Source organism: Sinocyclocheilus rhinocerous, unplaced genomic scaffold (assembly GCF_001515625.1).
Source record: "Sinocyclocheilus rhinocerous isolate Xijiao unplaced genomic scaffold, SAMN03320098_v1.1 scaffold2843, whole genome shotgun sequence".
Classification (NCBI taxonomy): domain Eukaryota; kingdom Metazoa; phylum Chordata; class Actinopteri; order Cypriniformes; family Cyprinidae; genus Sinocyclocheilus; species Sinocyclocheilus rhinocerous.
The window spans coordinates 136,843-152,225 of NW_015631060.1; the positions used below are offsets into that span (position 1 = coordinate 136,843).

Genomic DNA, 15,383 nt, shown 5'->3' on the forward strand with positions numbered 1-15,383 from the left:
GGCGCTTGGGGGGTCGGACTGCCCCCACTGCGGAGATATGAGCCTCCGGACTCTCAAGCTCCGTGTGGCCATCGTCCAAGGCGATGAACTCGCCCAACTAGCCCTGCCGCGCTCTTCCGCTGCAGCCTCTTTCGAGCTAAGGAGGAAAGTGCCGCGAGCTTCTGATGTGGATCTGTCAGGGTCAGGTGACGAGCCGGCTCAGTGCCCACGCGCTCCTCACCCCCTGCTGCAGTTCCCCTTCCAGTGCGCTCCATGACCTCTTTTCTCCGCCCCTCCCCCATCGCTCAAGATGTGGTGTCCTTCGGTGCCATGGAGGGCGCTGAAGAGGTTGAGGCCCGGCCCCTTTTTCCCCGAGGTGCACGATGAGATAACGAAGTCGTGGATCGTGCCGCTCACCAGTCGAGTGCACAACACGGGATCCTCCCCCCTGTCTTCTGTGGACGGCGCTGACCAAGTGGGGTATGTTAAACTTCCCCCCGTGGAAGAAGCCGTTGCTGCCCATCTCTGTCCTTCAGCCGAACTGGAGAGTAAGAAACAATGCATCTCTCCCCTCTAAATCTTGCCACGCCACTGCAAACTTCGCCGGCAAGGCTTTCTCCGCGGCGGGCCAAGCAGCTTCAGCACTGCACGTGATGGCGATACTCCAGGTGTATCAGGCCAAGCTGCTCAAGTCTCTGGATGAGGACGGGCCGGACCCTGAAGTGTTCAAAGAGCTCCGACACGCCACGGATCTGGCCCTCAGAGTGACGGTGGTGACCGCTCGAACGATCGGCCGCAACATGGGGAACCTTGTGGTGCTAGATCGTCACCTGTGGCTTACTCTGACTGAGATAAAGGACTCTGAAAAAACGGCCCTTCCGGACGCTCCCGTGAATCCCTCAGGTTTCTATGGAGCAGCGGTAGAGACGTTCACGGAGCCCTTCGTTGAAGTGCAGAAACAGTCGAAGGCTATTAACCACTTCCTGCCAAAGCGCACCGGCGCGAACTCTCCTGCGCGTTCCCGCTCTTCTGCACCCAGCGCCGATGACGAGCCACTGAAAAAGTCTGCTCGCTCTGCTGTGTGTGTTCACCACGCCCCCCTGCCTGTTGCGGGCGGCGAGAGCAATTGTCATGTTTGTGTTTTGACTGTTCCACTATGCAGTGCAATAAAGTTGAAAAACATACAAAACTCACCTCAATATCAAAGCAGTTCTCCTCCTCTCACTCCCCTCTCCCCCATCACTCACTCTCACACTTGTGTGGTATTAAACTCCCCGCCCCCCAACGGTGAGTTATCCCTCACGGTGTGTAGTCCGCCTTGCCCGCTGTCACAGTTCATAGAAGTGTGGCAGGCAGTGCCAGGGGTATCAGAGTGGGTTATGAAATCAATAAAGAACGGCTACACGCGCAGGCCGCCCCGTTTCAACGGTGTGTTAATGTCCACTGTACGGGAGCGGAATGCCTCAGTTCTGCAAGAGGAAATGCACAACCTCCTCGCAAAACGCGATGTAGAGACAGTGCCCCTAGCAGACAGCGAGAGCGGCTTCTACGGTCGCTATTTTCTGGTACCAAAGACGGCGGACTCCGCCTAATCTTTGACCTAAGACCGCTGAATCGCGCGCTTTCAAAGCGCTCGTTCAAAATGATTACGCTGAGACAAATCCTCTCACACATCAGACCGAGAGATTGGTTTATCTCTGTGCATTTAAAGGATGCTTATTTTCACATTCAGGTAGCCCCTCGCCACAGGTGTTTCCTGAGATTTACATTAGAGGGGATAGCGTACCAATTCACGGTCCTACCCTTTGGTTTATCCCTGGCTCCTCGTACGTTTACGAAATGCATGGATGCCGCTCTCTCTCCTCTGAAGCAGAGCGGAATGCGCATCCTGAACTATCTCGATGATTAGCTAGTCTTAGCCCAATCAGAGAGCACGCTGCTCACCGACAAGCTCAGACTCCTCGCTCATCTTCAGAGCTTAGGGCTGACTGTGAATATGCAAAAGAGCATGCTGGTACCGAGCCAGAACATCTCCTTGTTAGGAGTGGAGCTGAATTCAATCAATATGCGAGCGTGTCTGTCGGAGGAGCGCACACTAAAACTAATCAGCTCTCTCGCAGTCTTCAAGTTAGGGCACTCTCCCCCACTGAAATGCTTTCATAGGACGCTCGGCCAGATGGCTGCCGCCTCGACAGTGTGCAAACTATAGGGCTCCTACATATGTGACCGCTTCAGCTCTGGCTAAAGGTCCGGGTGCCACAGAGCGCATGGCGCACGGGCACCTTGCGCATCAAAGTGACGCGCGACTGCTGGGATGCGCTGATCCCTTGGCGCGATATGACTCTGTATCGCCGGGGTGTTCTTATTGGCTAAGTGATCAGGAGAAAGACTTTTACAACAGATGCATCGAGCATGGGCTGGGGAGCCGTATGCGACGGCAGACCATGCAGCCTTCGGGACGTGGTCAGAAACGGAGAAGTTGTGGCACATAAACTGTCTGGAGCTCCGTGCTGTACACCTAGCGCTCGAGTGCTTTCTCCCGGACATTCTCCACCGTCACGTTCTCATCAGGATGGACATCATGACAGTGGTAGCGTTTATAAATCACCAAGGGGATGTGAGCTCGCGGCCGCTGCTGCGGCTGGCGAGAGACATTCTTCTGTGGGCAGATCGACACCTCTCCATCCGGGCATTACATGTCCCCGGACGCCTGAATTACGGCGTGGATTTACTGTCGAGGGGCGGGGTAATCCACGGGGAGTGGAAATTACACCTTTTGACAGTCAAAATGATTTGGCGTGTATTCGGCAGGGCGGAGGTGGATCTGTTTGCATCAACGGAGAACACTCACTGCCCGCTGTTTTATTCACTGACACACTCTCCCCTGGGAGTGGATGCACTAGCTCACAGCTGGCCGAAAGTACGCAAGTATGCTTTTCCTCCAGTGAAACTTCTGCCTCACGTGCTTTACAAAAATCAGAGAGGAAAGGGAATCTGTTCTTTTAGTGGCACCGAAATGGCCCAATCAGCCGTGGTTCCCAGAACTGGTGGAGATGCTGGTAGCCCATGCAGGAATGTAGAGTAATACACTTTTGCTGTGCCCTGTACGTGCGGTGCGCATTTATACCGAGCGCTGTAGACAGTTCAGGCTCTCGGACCAGCTATTTGTATGCTTTGGAGGGCGCACAAAAGGCTTGCCTGTGTCCAAACAAAGGCTGTCACACTGGATCGTCGACACAGTTGCTTTGGCTTATGGCTCTAAGGGCGTGAAATGTCCTATAGGGGTTCGGGCCCACTCAACCTGCGGACTTGTGTCCTCGTGTGCCTGGGCAAATGGCATATCTATTCAGGACATTTGCATGGCGGCAGGCCGGTCGTCACCCAGCACTTTCGCGAGGTTTTATAACCTAGATGTGTCGGCACTTGCCTCACATGTGCTGTCAGTGCGAGCAGCACACGCGCCTACTCAGCCTCAGTTATGATCTGAGCTGCTTGCCTCAGTGGTTTCGACTAGGTCGTATACACCCCTATATTGACGTACCACAAACTCAATGCTGTCCCTATCAGCTTATCACATTGTTATGATATTGTTCATCACGTCTTTTAGGACATGATCACCATCATACTCTGCTTATTTGAGTACGATCGTTGCATCATAACACATAATTTCATTGAAATTAAACAAACTTCAAATAATCTATATGTGATGGCGCCGGAGACGCAAGGGCGTGAAATGTCCTATAGGGGTTCGGGCCCACTCAACCCGCGGACTCGCGTCCTCGTGGGCCTGGGCAAATGGCATATCTATTCAGGACATTTGCATGGCGGCAGGCTGGTCGTCACCCAGCACTTTCGCGAGGTTTTATAACCTAGATGTGTCGTCGCTTGCCTCACATGTGCTGTCAGTGCGAGCAGCACACGCGCCTACTCAGCCTCAGTTATGATCTGAGCTGCTTGCCTCAGTGGTTTCGACTAGGTCGTATACACCCCTATATTGACGTACCACAAACTCAATGCTGTCCCTATCAGCTTATCACATTGTTATGATATTGTTCATCACGTCTTTTAGGACATGATCACCATCATACTCTGAGCACCGTAGTATTCAGTAGTATTTGGAGGAAAGGGTAATTCCCATAGCAATGTCTCGTTCCCTCATCTCAGGGAACTGAGGTTACGTGAGTATCTGAGAGCATTAGCTAACAACGTCACACCTCATAGAAGGCAATTGATCCAATGAGAAAGTGTACTTCCTGGGGGAAAGTTTACGACCCTTTGTCTTCGAGCATGATGTTTTGCAAATGTAGTTTGATTTTATGTTTGATGAAGAAACTATAAAAAAAAATGTATAATACCAATATGTTGCATAGGTATCACCATATAATGCAAAACATAATCCAGGAATTTTCAAAAGGAGATAGATACCAAACATAGCATAACTGTGTTTGATTGAACGTGTTGTTGAAGCTCGTGAGCAAGATGGGATTTGAATTTTGCCGTCCGAAATTGTAAGTGGTTTAAAAGTGAAAAAAGTAAAAAGCCTGATATTCTATTACGAGTCCTGATTCTAACACAAACCCACAGTGTTCAACATAGTTTTGCAGTTCAGAGTTTCAGAGCAGAAACAAAAGCTGCTGCTCTTCGTATCATTTTTTGTTGCCTCCTTTCACATTCATATGTAAATGGCACTAGCTTATTTTATATTATTAGACTGAACAGTCAGAAAAAGCCCATGTGTACACCCGCCCATAGACCCTCCCATCAAAATTAGGACAGAAGTGGTCGAAAGTGGACAAAAGAGATGGATGAAAACACCAGGTGTAAATGGGAACATGTCTCTGTCGTCCACTTGTGGTCCGATCGACCAAAACGCATCTTAAAACCAGGTGTAAACAGGTCCGTAGAAGTGAAACTCTACATTCCTTTGAGTTGTAAACTAGTCTTACCTTAATGTCATGTCTTTGTAACCAGAGGCCTGGTTCTGCCTGGGTGTTAGTTTGGGGGTAGTTCACATAACTCTAACTCATAGTGTGCTTGTTTGGTAAGAATAATAATTTTCTAATATTTTATAACAGCAATGTCAAATTCAGTTCCTGGAGGGCCACAGAGTTTAGCTCCAACTCTAATTGAACACACCTCAATCAAGGTCTTCAGGTCTTGAAAACTCAAGGTTGGAGCAGATTCGAGCTAAGCTCTGCAGGACTGTGACCCCCAACATAAGCTGAGTTTGACATTCCTTTTTTAGACATAAATGACAGATTTCTTTATTATTGATTTCCGTTCTACTGGTTCTTTTAAACAGGTGTATTTGTTTCTTTTCACACTAGACCTGAAAGAGGAGCATGAAGTACTGAATGAAATGCAAGATAAGGATCATTATAAGAAACATCATGATTTCAAAACTGGACAAAAATCATTTAGTTCAAAGAGTGCAAAGACTTCCTCAGGAAAAAGAGCTCAAAAGACTGAAACTAGAAGTCATTTCACCTGCCAACAGTGCGGAAAGAGTTTTGAACAACGAGGAAAACTTAAAGTCCACATAAGAATTCACACCGGAGAGAAGCCCTACACCTGTAAACAGTGTGGAAATACTTTCAATAAAAAAGGAAACCTTAAAAAACATATGAGAATGCACACTGGAGAGAAGCCTTACACCTGCAAACAGTGTGGAAAGAGTTTCAGTCAACAAGGAAATCTTAAAGTCCACATGAAGGTTCACACCGGAGAGAAGGCTTACACTTGCAAACTTTGTGGAAATAGTTTCATTGAAAAAGGAAACCTTAAAAGGCACATGAAAATTCACACTGGCGAGAAGCCTTACACATGCCCTCAATGTGGAAAGAGTTTTACTCGACAAGGAAGCTTTAACATGCACATGAGAATTCACACTGGCGAGAGGCCTTACACATGCCCTCAATGTGGAAAGAGTCTTACTCGACAAGGAAACTTTAACAGGCACATAAGAATTCATACCAAAGAGAAGCCGTTCACATGCTCACAGTGTGGAAAGCGTTTCACTCAGCAAGGCAACTTTAACAGGCATATGAGAATTCACAACAGAAAGAAGCATTAAATCTGCAAACTGTGTGGAAGAACTTCACAATTAAACTAAACCTTAGGTATCATATGAACAGTTACACTGGTGAGTAGGGTTGCCAACCCTTCAGTATAATACAGAATTTCCCCGTATTTAATGCATCAGAGAAGTATTCCGTATGAAAGCAATACGGAACGCAGTTTGACCCGTATTCGCAGGCATACGCCGTATGACTATCTAGACTAGAGGTGGGCAAACTATGGCCCGAGGGCCACATACGGCCCGCCGGGAGTTTTCATCCGGCCCGTGAGGAGTTGGTCCAAAATGGCTAATTTGATGCAATGTCAGTAAAATCCAATAGATGGCGCTGTAGCCTGCAGTGCGGTGTATATCCCCTGATTTTACACTGAAGCCACTGGAGCTGATCGCAGCCATTCTAGTCAATGCTTGTGTTATACCAGCTGTGCCGCGGCACGTTTCTGAAGCGTCCCAGAAGCAGCTCTCTACGCCACTTCGCTATAGATAGGTGCCTAGTCTATTTTTGACGGACGCCGCGTCCAAGCCGCACAGCTCAAATACAAAATAAAAAATCTAAATGTACACCCTGTGCAAAACTGGCATAATTGTAACTTGTTTTAAAAATGTGAAAGTGATCATTTGTTTTAAAAAAAACCTTATATTGGTTGCCTACTATTTTCAAAATGCTTTATGCTCTGTAGACCTTCCAGTAGAACAAATGCCAGTGTTATCCTGCTCACGAGCACTGTAATTTAGTGGGGAAAACATGGAAATAATTTGTTGTTTTTTCTTGCAAAGATTACGTTTTCCACACGTATTTTTATGAAAATGGATATAGTTCTTTTTTCTGGTTTATAAATCAAGTTTTAATCATCTGAAACGTGCTGCGATTTCCAAGGCGACCTATTTAAAGCAATCAGGTCAAGCGCAAAGCGCGCACATTAGGATTGGTGACGAATGAGAAAAGGCAAGTGAGTTATTGCGCATTTTCCAGCAACCACGCTGCTAGTTTCAGTTTCTCTTTAAATATTTAGGTTAGGCATTTGTAATAAATGTTTATAGTGAATGCCCCTATAATTTGTGTTTGTTTTTTACTTATATTTTTATTCCTTTTTCTGTTCTGAACACTGCTACATTTACAGGATTTTTTGTGAAGTGAGGGGAATATAAATACATGTTTCTAATGTTTGTAAATATTGTTTACATTATTTATGAATTAAATGATAAAATGTGTCTTATACATCAATCGACTTGTACACCAATGCAACTTATCTGTGTCATAAAGTGCTCATAAAAATAAGGCAGAGATGGTACAAGAGTAGAACTGCCATGTATGTACAAGTACAGCACAGTAGTAGTCAATTTAATAATAAAAAAGCTTCATTTGTCATACACATTATGCAGCCCCTCACTTGGTGTGGAAAACTTAATGTGGCCCTTGAGTCAAAAAGTTTGCCCACCCCTGATCTAGACCATACAAATAACAAATTAATCATTCTTTTTGCACAAATCATTGTTTGATTTGCGAACGCCGCCTGGTCCCTCCCCTTCACCATCCGCGTTTTGATTTCGCCAAATCAGTTTGGGTGAATGCAAAGAACGTGATTATTGATCATAAGCACAACATCCAGCAAGGATGTTGCAATCTACCTGATCAAGACGTCTTTCAGTATTGTAAGTTAATGTTGTTAAATAGAGAAACAAAATTACACATTTTTAAAATTGTAACTTCTAGCATATTCCTAAACCTGGACCTCATTAATACTGAAGAACAAATTCAAGCACCAAAAGCAGCCCACACACTCCAAGTTCTCTTTAATTGAAAAATATTTGTTTTCATGAATTCATAGGCTATATGGTTGCAATAATGACATTTAAAATTTTGAATTAAAATGTTGTTTAAAAAATGCTTTATTGATTAAAGTTTCATAGACGTTTAGTTGTTATACTTTCAAATTTTATGCCATATTGTATGTAATTAAACAGTATATTCACCTCCTAAATTACTACACCACTTGTGCAGTCACAATTCTATAGTGGTCAAATTTACTCCGGCCGATGCTTTGTGTATAACATGCGTGACATTTTTTTGCATGACATGTAAACTTTATTTTTAGAATAATTGTACATAGGTTAAGCAAAACAAATGTGATTATTTCTGAGAACCTTTTATACACGTACTTAACTGTTATATAATTTTTTTGTATTGTATGCTGTTTTATGCATGCTTTATGATAAAACCACTAGTTAATGTAACCTCACCTATACCATTTTTGGTATTGACGAATTTGTCTTTTGATTATCTAAATGACTATATTTTAGGAATATTTAATAGTTTGTGCATCAACACCCAATCCAGTTACATATGCAAAATACATATTTTGTCAGAGCCCAGTGGAGCCCTGTTCTCCCCTCTGTCCAGTGCTTATACACTGACACAGTCAAATCTGTTCACCATCGTTTATCACGACTGGAAAGGCATGTGAACTTATGATACGGGGTTAATTTGTCTCATTTCACCTTATATATTGCCACATTTGAATTATATTATTTCACCTTAGACCTGATGGCACTGAAAAAGGAGTCAAGAACTAAATGAAGTGGAAGAGAAAAATCAGTATGTGATGCATCATGATTTCATGATTGGAAAAAACACAAGACTGAAAAGATTTCTTCACGAAAAAAGAGCTCAGAAGACCAAATCAAACACAAAAACAAACACCAAGAACTGCAAAACTTTGGATTTTTTTTTTTTTTGAAGGTTAGCACATCAGGGGCAGTGGCATAGCGTAAATTGTGTGGGTAATAACCTACTGTATATAACAACGAATGTGTCTTTGTCAAAAATGTGTTGTATTCCCATTTGTAAATGTTTTACATTTAAGCTATCCATAAAAGTTATAGTGCAAAAGGGAAAAAGCATCTAGTAAAGGATTATATGGAATAATATCACATTAGTCAAAATTGCTTTGAGGGAAAAAAAAAAACTTGTCATCAAATCCTTTAAATTTTATGGTACAGAGGTTCAGAAAAAAGCAAAATATAAATAAGAAAACATAAGAAGCTATAAAATTATAGTAAAAATGTATATGTACAATTACAAAAGAAAACAAATTATAGGCTAATGGCATTCGTTATAAGCAACATATAAACGTCTAGCAAAAACACATTTATTTAAAGAGAAACTGAAACGTACCTACATCTCTCATTTGGCATAAATACAAATGCTTCCCACGAAAGACTCTGGCGTGATCACTTGGATTTTTTCCTTATGACAGCAGAAATACTTAAAATACTCTGCCATTTTTTGTCATATACAGTAGGTAAGAATAAGACATTGTTCAAAAGGGTTTGTGTATACTGTCACGGGAGGAGCAAACAACAGACACAGTGGGTGTGGCGTCAGGCCTCGGAGAGGCTTTTATTTCCCAAATCATATATAACAGTGTCAAGAAAAGGGAATAAAGTGTCCAAAATAAAACAGGGGATCTGGTGTCCTCGTCGTGCTGCCGGGTTAGTGAAGGTGGGGCAGTGTTCAGGAAGGAAGGGTCCAGGTAAGGGGCGGAGTCCGGTGGCCGCACGCGCTCCCCTCTCCTTAAGCAAAACAAATGTGATTATTTCTGAGAACCTTTTATACACGTACTTAACTGTAGACACGGAAATGACATACTCTGTGTGGTACAGAACAAATATTTTGCACGTCCCTTATTCAGTCCCTTATTTTCCTATAAAGAATCACAGTTGTTGTCCCTTATTTTCATTTTCTGAAGTTGGCAACCCTACTGGTGAGAAGCCATTTTCTTTTGATTAGTGTGGAAAGAGCTTCAGACATCGTATAAACCTATAAACAATTCAATAGTTACTTGTAACGGCTGGACAAACCAGACACCATTATTTGTTACAATTTACAAACAATCCACTAACACTCTACACCAAACAGGCAAACCATTTTTAAAAAAAAATTTTTTAAAAAAGAGGTTTTTTTTTTTACCCTCCCCCCGAAATTGAAATAACCCCAAAAGAACAGAACAGACCTTTGGTTACCACAGTAACCAGATAAACTTTATGACTTTATGAGTCTCCGTAAACTTTGAGTCTCCCTCAAAATTCCCTATTGAAACTGACACACACATCCCATAGAAAAGGACTTCTTCCCATGAATCCATAGGCAAACCTTTCTATGAATGAACAAGCATATTCCTTGGACATTGTGTACATTATTACAGCTTTTGTATATACAGTATATATATATATATATATATATATATATATATTTATATATATATATATATTTTTTTTGTATTGTATGCTGTTTTATATATGCAAAAGGGAAAAAGCATCTAGTAAAGGATTATATGGAATAATATCACATTAGTCAAAATTGCTTTGAGGGAAAAAAAAAAACTTGTCATCAAATCCTTTAAATTTTATGGTACAGAGGTTCAGAAAAAAGCAAAATATAAATAAGAAAACATAAGAAGCTATAAAATTATAGTAAAAATGTATATGTACAATTACAAAAGAAAACAAATTATAGGCTAATGGCATTCGTTATAAGCAACATATAAACGTCTAGCAAAAACACATTTATTTAAAGAGAAACTGAAACGTACCTACATCTCTCATTTGGCATAAATACAAATGCTTCCCACGAAAGACTCTGGCGTGATCACTTGGATTTTTTCCTTATGACAGCAGAAATACTTAAAATACTCTGCCATTTTTTGTCATATACAGTAGGTAAGAATAAGACATTGTTCAAAAGGGTTTGTGTATACTGTCACGGGAGGAGCAAACAACAGACACAGTGGGTGTGGCGTCAGGCCTCGGAGAGGCTTTTATTTCCCAAATCATATATAACAGTGTCCAGATAAGGGAATAAAGTGTCCAAAATAAAACAGGGGATCTGGTGTCCTCGTCGTGCTGCCGGGTTAGTGAAGGTGGTGGCGGTGATGAGGCTCCATTCCGTTCAGGTGTGCACCATCACACGCCGCCAGCCCTGGCTATTTCAGCGCCCCTCCTCTCTCACGCACCCACTCCCGTCGGGAGCCTGGCAAAGGGCGGCGATTAAGGGACGGGGTGATGATGATAATTAGGGGGAGGCAACCGACTCGTCACAATACTCACAATAAAAACAAAACATTGTGCCTTTGCAAAATAAAGAAAACAAATAGCATGCACTTTGAAAATAAAGAAAACAAATAGCATGCGCTTTGAAATGGAACATGAAATGGAACTCAGAGTAGATTTGTCAGTTTTTTTTAATTTGGTTTTGTTAATGTGTTAATTATTTAAGTGAAACATATTTCATGTTGACCTATTTATTTCATTGCTTTTATATCTGTCATTTTCTGTTTTTTCCAATCACAGAAAGGCTGACAATGTGTGAGTTCTCATGTTCTGCTATTTGTGCATGCACTACACCCCTGAAAAAATGTGCTATTTTTAATGGGTTACACACAGTACACTTATCTATTCTACTTTAATTTAAATCTAAATTAACATTGTCATTTTTGTTTTAACATTGTCAGGAACACTCAGCGAGGGCTCCGTAAGCTTGAGCTACAGAAGCATAGTCTGAGGTCTACTTTGTCTGAACGACTTAGAGCACTCAATGTACACTCTGAGTGCCCGGACAGGGCACAATAAGCTGGGACCCAGCTCACCATCCGCCACGTGGAGGGCTAACAGGGAAATCACCTGGGCTCATAACGGAGTTGAGAGCACCTAAGGTACATAACCGCTGCACGGTTGAAGAATGACTTTACAGTCGTTGGGTCCAAACTCAAGACAGAAAGCGCTGACAGACAGAGCTTGCAAGTCACCTACCCGCCTGACCATGCTAGGGCCAAAAGCAGAGCGGTTTTGAGCAACATGACCCGTAAGCCAGTTGTTTGAAGTGGCTTGAAGGGAGGGCCCTTGAGGGCCCGAAGGACTAAAGACAAGTCCCATGTCGGCACAGTCCTAGGGCACCTCTGAGGAAGTTAACGACCAAGTCGTTTCTGCCGATTGTCTGGCCAGCGAGAGTTAACGATTCACCGCAATGGCTGCCACATAGACTTTGAGTGTGGAGGGGGTGCAGCCCCTATCCAACAACTCCTGAAGGAAGGTTAGCACGTGGGACACATCACAAAGATTCGGGTCCTGGCTTCGTGCTGAACACCAGTCACTGAAGACTGACCACTTAAGGGCGTAGAAACTTCTTGTAGATGGAGCTCTAGCCTCTAAAATGGTGTCAGTGACTCTCGTTGGGAGCTGACTAGGCCCCCGTCGAGGGGCCAGACATGACGGCTCCACAGCTCCAGCTGGGGGTGCCAAATTTTTGGAGAGAAGGTCTCTCCTCAGTGGTATTGACCTCGGGGCTGCAGACAGCAGCTGTATCATCTCTGGGAAATCAAACTTGGTTCCTCCAGAGTGGGGCCACAAGGAGGAGAGAGCATTTTGTTTCCCTGACTCTCCTGATAACCTGAGGTAGCAGGGAGATCAGAGGGAAGGCATATAAATGGGTGTTGGGCCAATCGTAGTCCAGAGCATCCCGTTGTCTTGAAAAAAAGATTGGGCAATGACAGTTGTCTTCGGAGGTGAAGAGGTCCACCTCTGCCTTGCCGAAGACTGACCAAATCATCTGAACCAACTGGGGATGTAGTCTCCATTCCCCCGGAGCCACATTGTCCCTGGACAACATATCCGCTCCCTGGTTCAGTTTGCCCGGCACATGAACCAGGAGGAAGGAGTTTGCTCTGTGCCCAAAGCAGGAGATGCCAAGTCATCCTGTAAAGGGAAAGTGACCTGAGGCCACCTTGGTGATTAATATAGGCTACCACAGTCGTGTTGTCTGAACGGACCAAGATGTCGTGCCCCTTTAAGGTTGGCAGCAGGGCCAGACAAAAAGGCAATTGATGTGTAGGCATTGCTCATGGATCAACCAGGAGTCAAACGCCAGATTGCCCTCATACAGAGCACACCAGCCTGAGCTGGAGGCATCCATCATGACTACCTTCCTCCTGGAGGTTGTTCCCAACTGAAGAGATGGTCTTGTCGCTGAAGGAGAAGATTCTGAGATGTCACTCAGAGCCGGCTTATATAGCCAGGTGGCCCCGCCCATTCTGGCAGGCTAGAGCGCCATTGGTTTGTGCAGCTACACAAACGTGAACAAATCAGGCTTCAGTATCAGAGTAAAACAGGAGTTTTCCCCATAGGTCATCAAGACGACGCAATGAGAGTTACCTTTCGATAGGGAACCACAACTTTTCAGTTTCTATATTTTGCCCCACTGAAAAGGCACTGCAGCAATTTCAGAATTTAAAAAACCTGCATAATTCATCCCTGTGCTACTTGTTCATGTTGTGGAATTGGTTGTTCGTGGCAGAGAGGCCTGCTGTAGGTCAGAGTCTTGTTGAGTCTTGGTTCTACTTTTTGGCCAGTGAATCACTGAAGTGTACAGAGGCATAGGGAGTTTGTAACCATTTAGGCTGTAGCCAATATGTTAAACGGGTGCAATACCACCATGTACTATGCTGGAGTGACAACCAGACACTGGCACTGAATTATTAATGATATTATCATGTAGTACTAACACAATATCAATTAAGGATTATTAAAGGGGTCATATGATGCGATTTAAATTTTTCCTTTCTCTTTGGAGTGTTACAAGCTCTTGGTGCATAAAGAAGATAATTCCTCACTTTATCCCTACCTTTAACCTTTATTCCTACTTTGTTTGGCCTTCCAAAAATGGACACGACTAGAAATCAGTGGTTGTATTTACAACACTGTTCCAGAACACTTCAACCCAAATATTTGTGTTTTTTAACCTTAAACTGCATAAACACATTTCATTACACCAAATACACAAAATAATGTTCTTTTTAGCAGCATCATATGGCCCCTTTAATATGATTGTTATGGTCAATAATGGTATATTATAACAATATTCACTAAATTCCAGGGATTTTAATACCGCGAAGTAAAATGGGCATTTCTGAGGTGTGGCGAAGACAGGTCACCGAACATGCGCAGAACTTTTTCATGATCCAGTCCTTCCTGCCATGTACAGCTCACAGCATTCAGTCTGCAAGAAGATGTGCAGAGCACAGCAAGCCAAAACAATGTCCTCCACCTTGGCTGTGTTGTGTATGTTAATGGTGCTGAGAAAGACTCGCTAAGATGCCAAAGGCATTTTCTACCACCCTCTGAGATTGTGACAGTCTATAATTGAAGATGCGTTGCTCTACAGTTCTTCACCTACGGTTTGTATATGGCTTTATGAGGTAATCCTTTAAAGGAAATGCCTCATCTGCCACAATGCAGTAAGGAGCCAGCTGGTCAGAACTAGAAAGTGGTTAAGGGGCAGGGATGTTGGATTTTCTATTCTCCGGTGCATCCTGCAGTGAGCATCCACCAAACACATCTGATGTCCGTCCATTGCAACCAACATCTACATACAGGAATCTGTAGTTGCTGTCGACCAGTGCCATAAAAACTATGGAAAATGTATGTTTGTAATTGTAGAATGTTGATCCAGTTCCTGGTGGGGTGCAAATGTTGATGTGTTTACCATCCAGAGCACCCAGACAGTTTGGGAAGTTCCACTGAGCCTGGAATCCATCAGGGACATTCTGACACTCTTCCACTGGGCACTGAAAAACAAGATTAAAAAAAAAATTTATAAAAAAAAAAAAAATTATATTATTGTATATTTCAGCTACTTTAGTTGTCAGACCTTGATAACTTGTTTGTATGTGGCCATGCGTCGCTGTCCAATCATGACTATAAACGTTATCAAAACCAGAAAACACAACCCTTCAAGTATTTCTCTTTTCAAACCTGGTAGATTGCAGCACAGGTTTCAGGAACAAATTGCCAAATCATTGAAACGTCTCAGGTTACGTATGTAACCATGGTTCCCTGAGTAGGGAACGAGACACTGTGTCCTCTAGGGGTCGCTATGGGGAATGCCTCGTCGTGACCCGTGTCTGAAGCATACATTGAAAAAACACCAACAACACGTTGGCCGGCGACAGCCATTACGTCACTACCGGTGTGACTATAGTATAAATAGGCGCCGGGAGAACACATCATCCACTTCTTCGTCTGAAGCTTGCATCCGAAGCATGGCAGGAAACCTAGAGGACGCAGTGTCTCGTTCCCTACTCAGGGAACCATGGTTACATAAGTAACCTGAGACGTTTTTTCAGTATTACATGATATTGTGGGTGTATATTAGGACAGTTTGTTGTTTTCTTGGGGCGTCTGGCAGAGCGTTAGGACCCAGAAGTGTGAAGCGTGATTTCAGACGTAACAAGCAGATATTCTTAACCACTCCTATCCAACCGTGAATCTGCTATGA

The 15,383-nt window shown here is 43.5% G+C and overlaps 1 protein-coding gene across 1 annotated transcript in view; it reads left to right on the forward strand.

The window, feature by feature from the left end:
• Nucleotides 1-15,383, forward strand: part of LOC107741454 (gastrula zinc finger protein XlCGF8.2DB-like) — a gene marked incomplete at its 3' end in the record, with an annotated part of 27,633 nt that overhangs the window by 4,670 nt on the left and 7,580 nt on the right. The window contains exon 2 of the mRNA XM_016554184.1: nt 5,307-6,036. Within this exon, the coding sequence (XP_016409670.1) occupies nt 5,307-6,036 (730 nt within the window). The remainder of the gene's footprint in view (nt 1-5,306; nt 6,037-15,383) is intronic.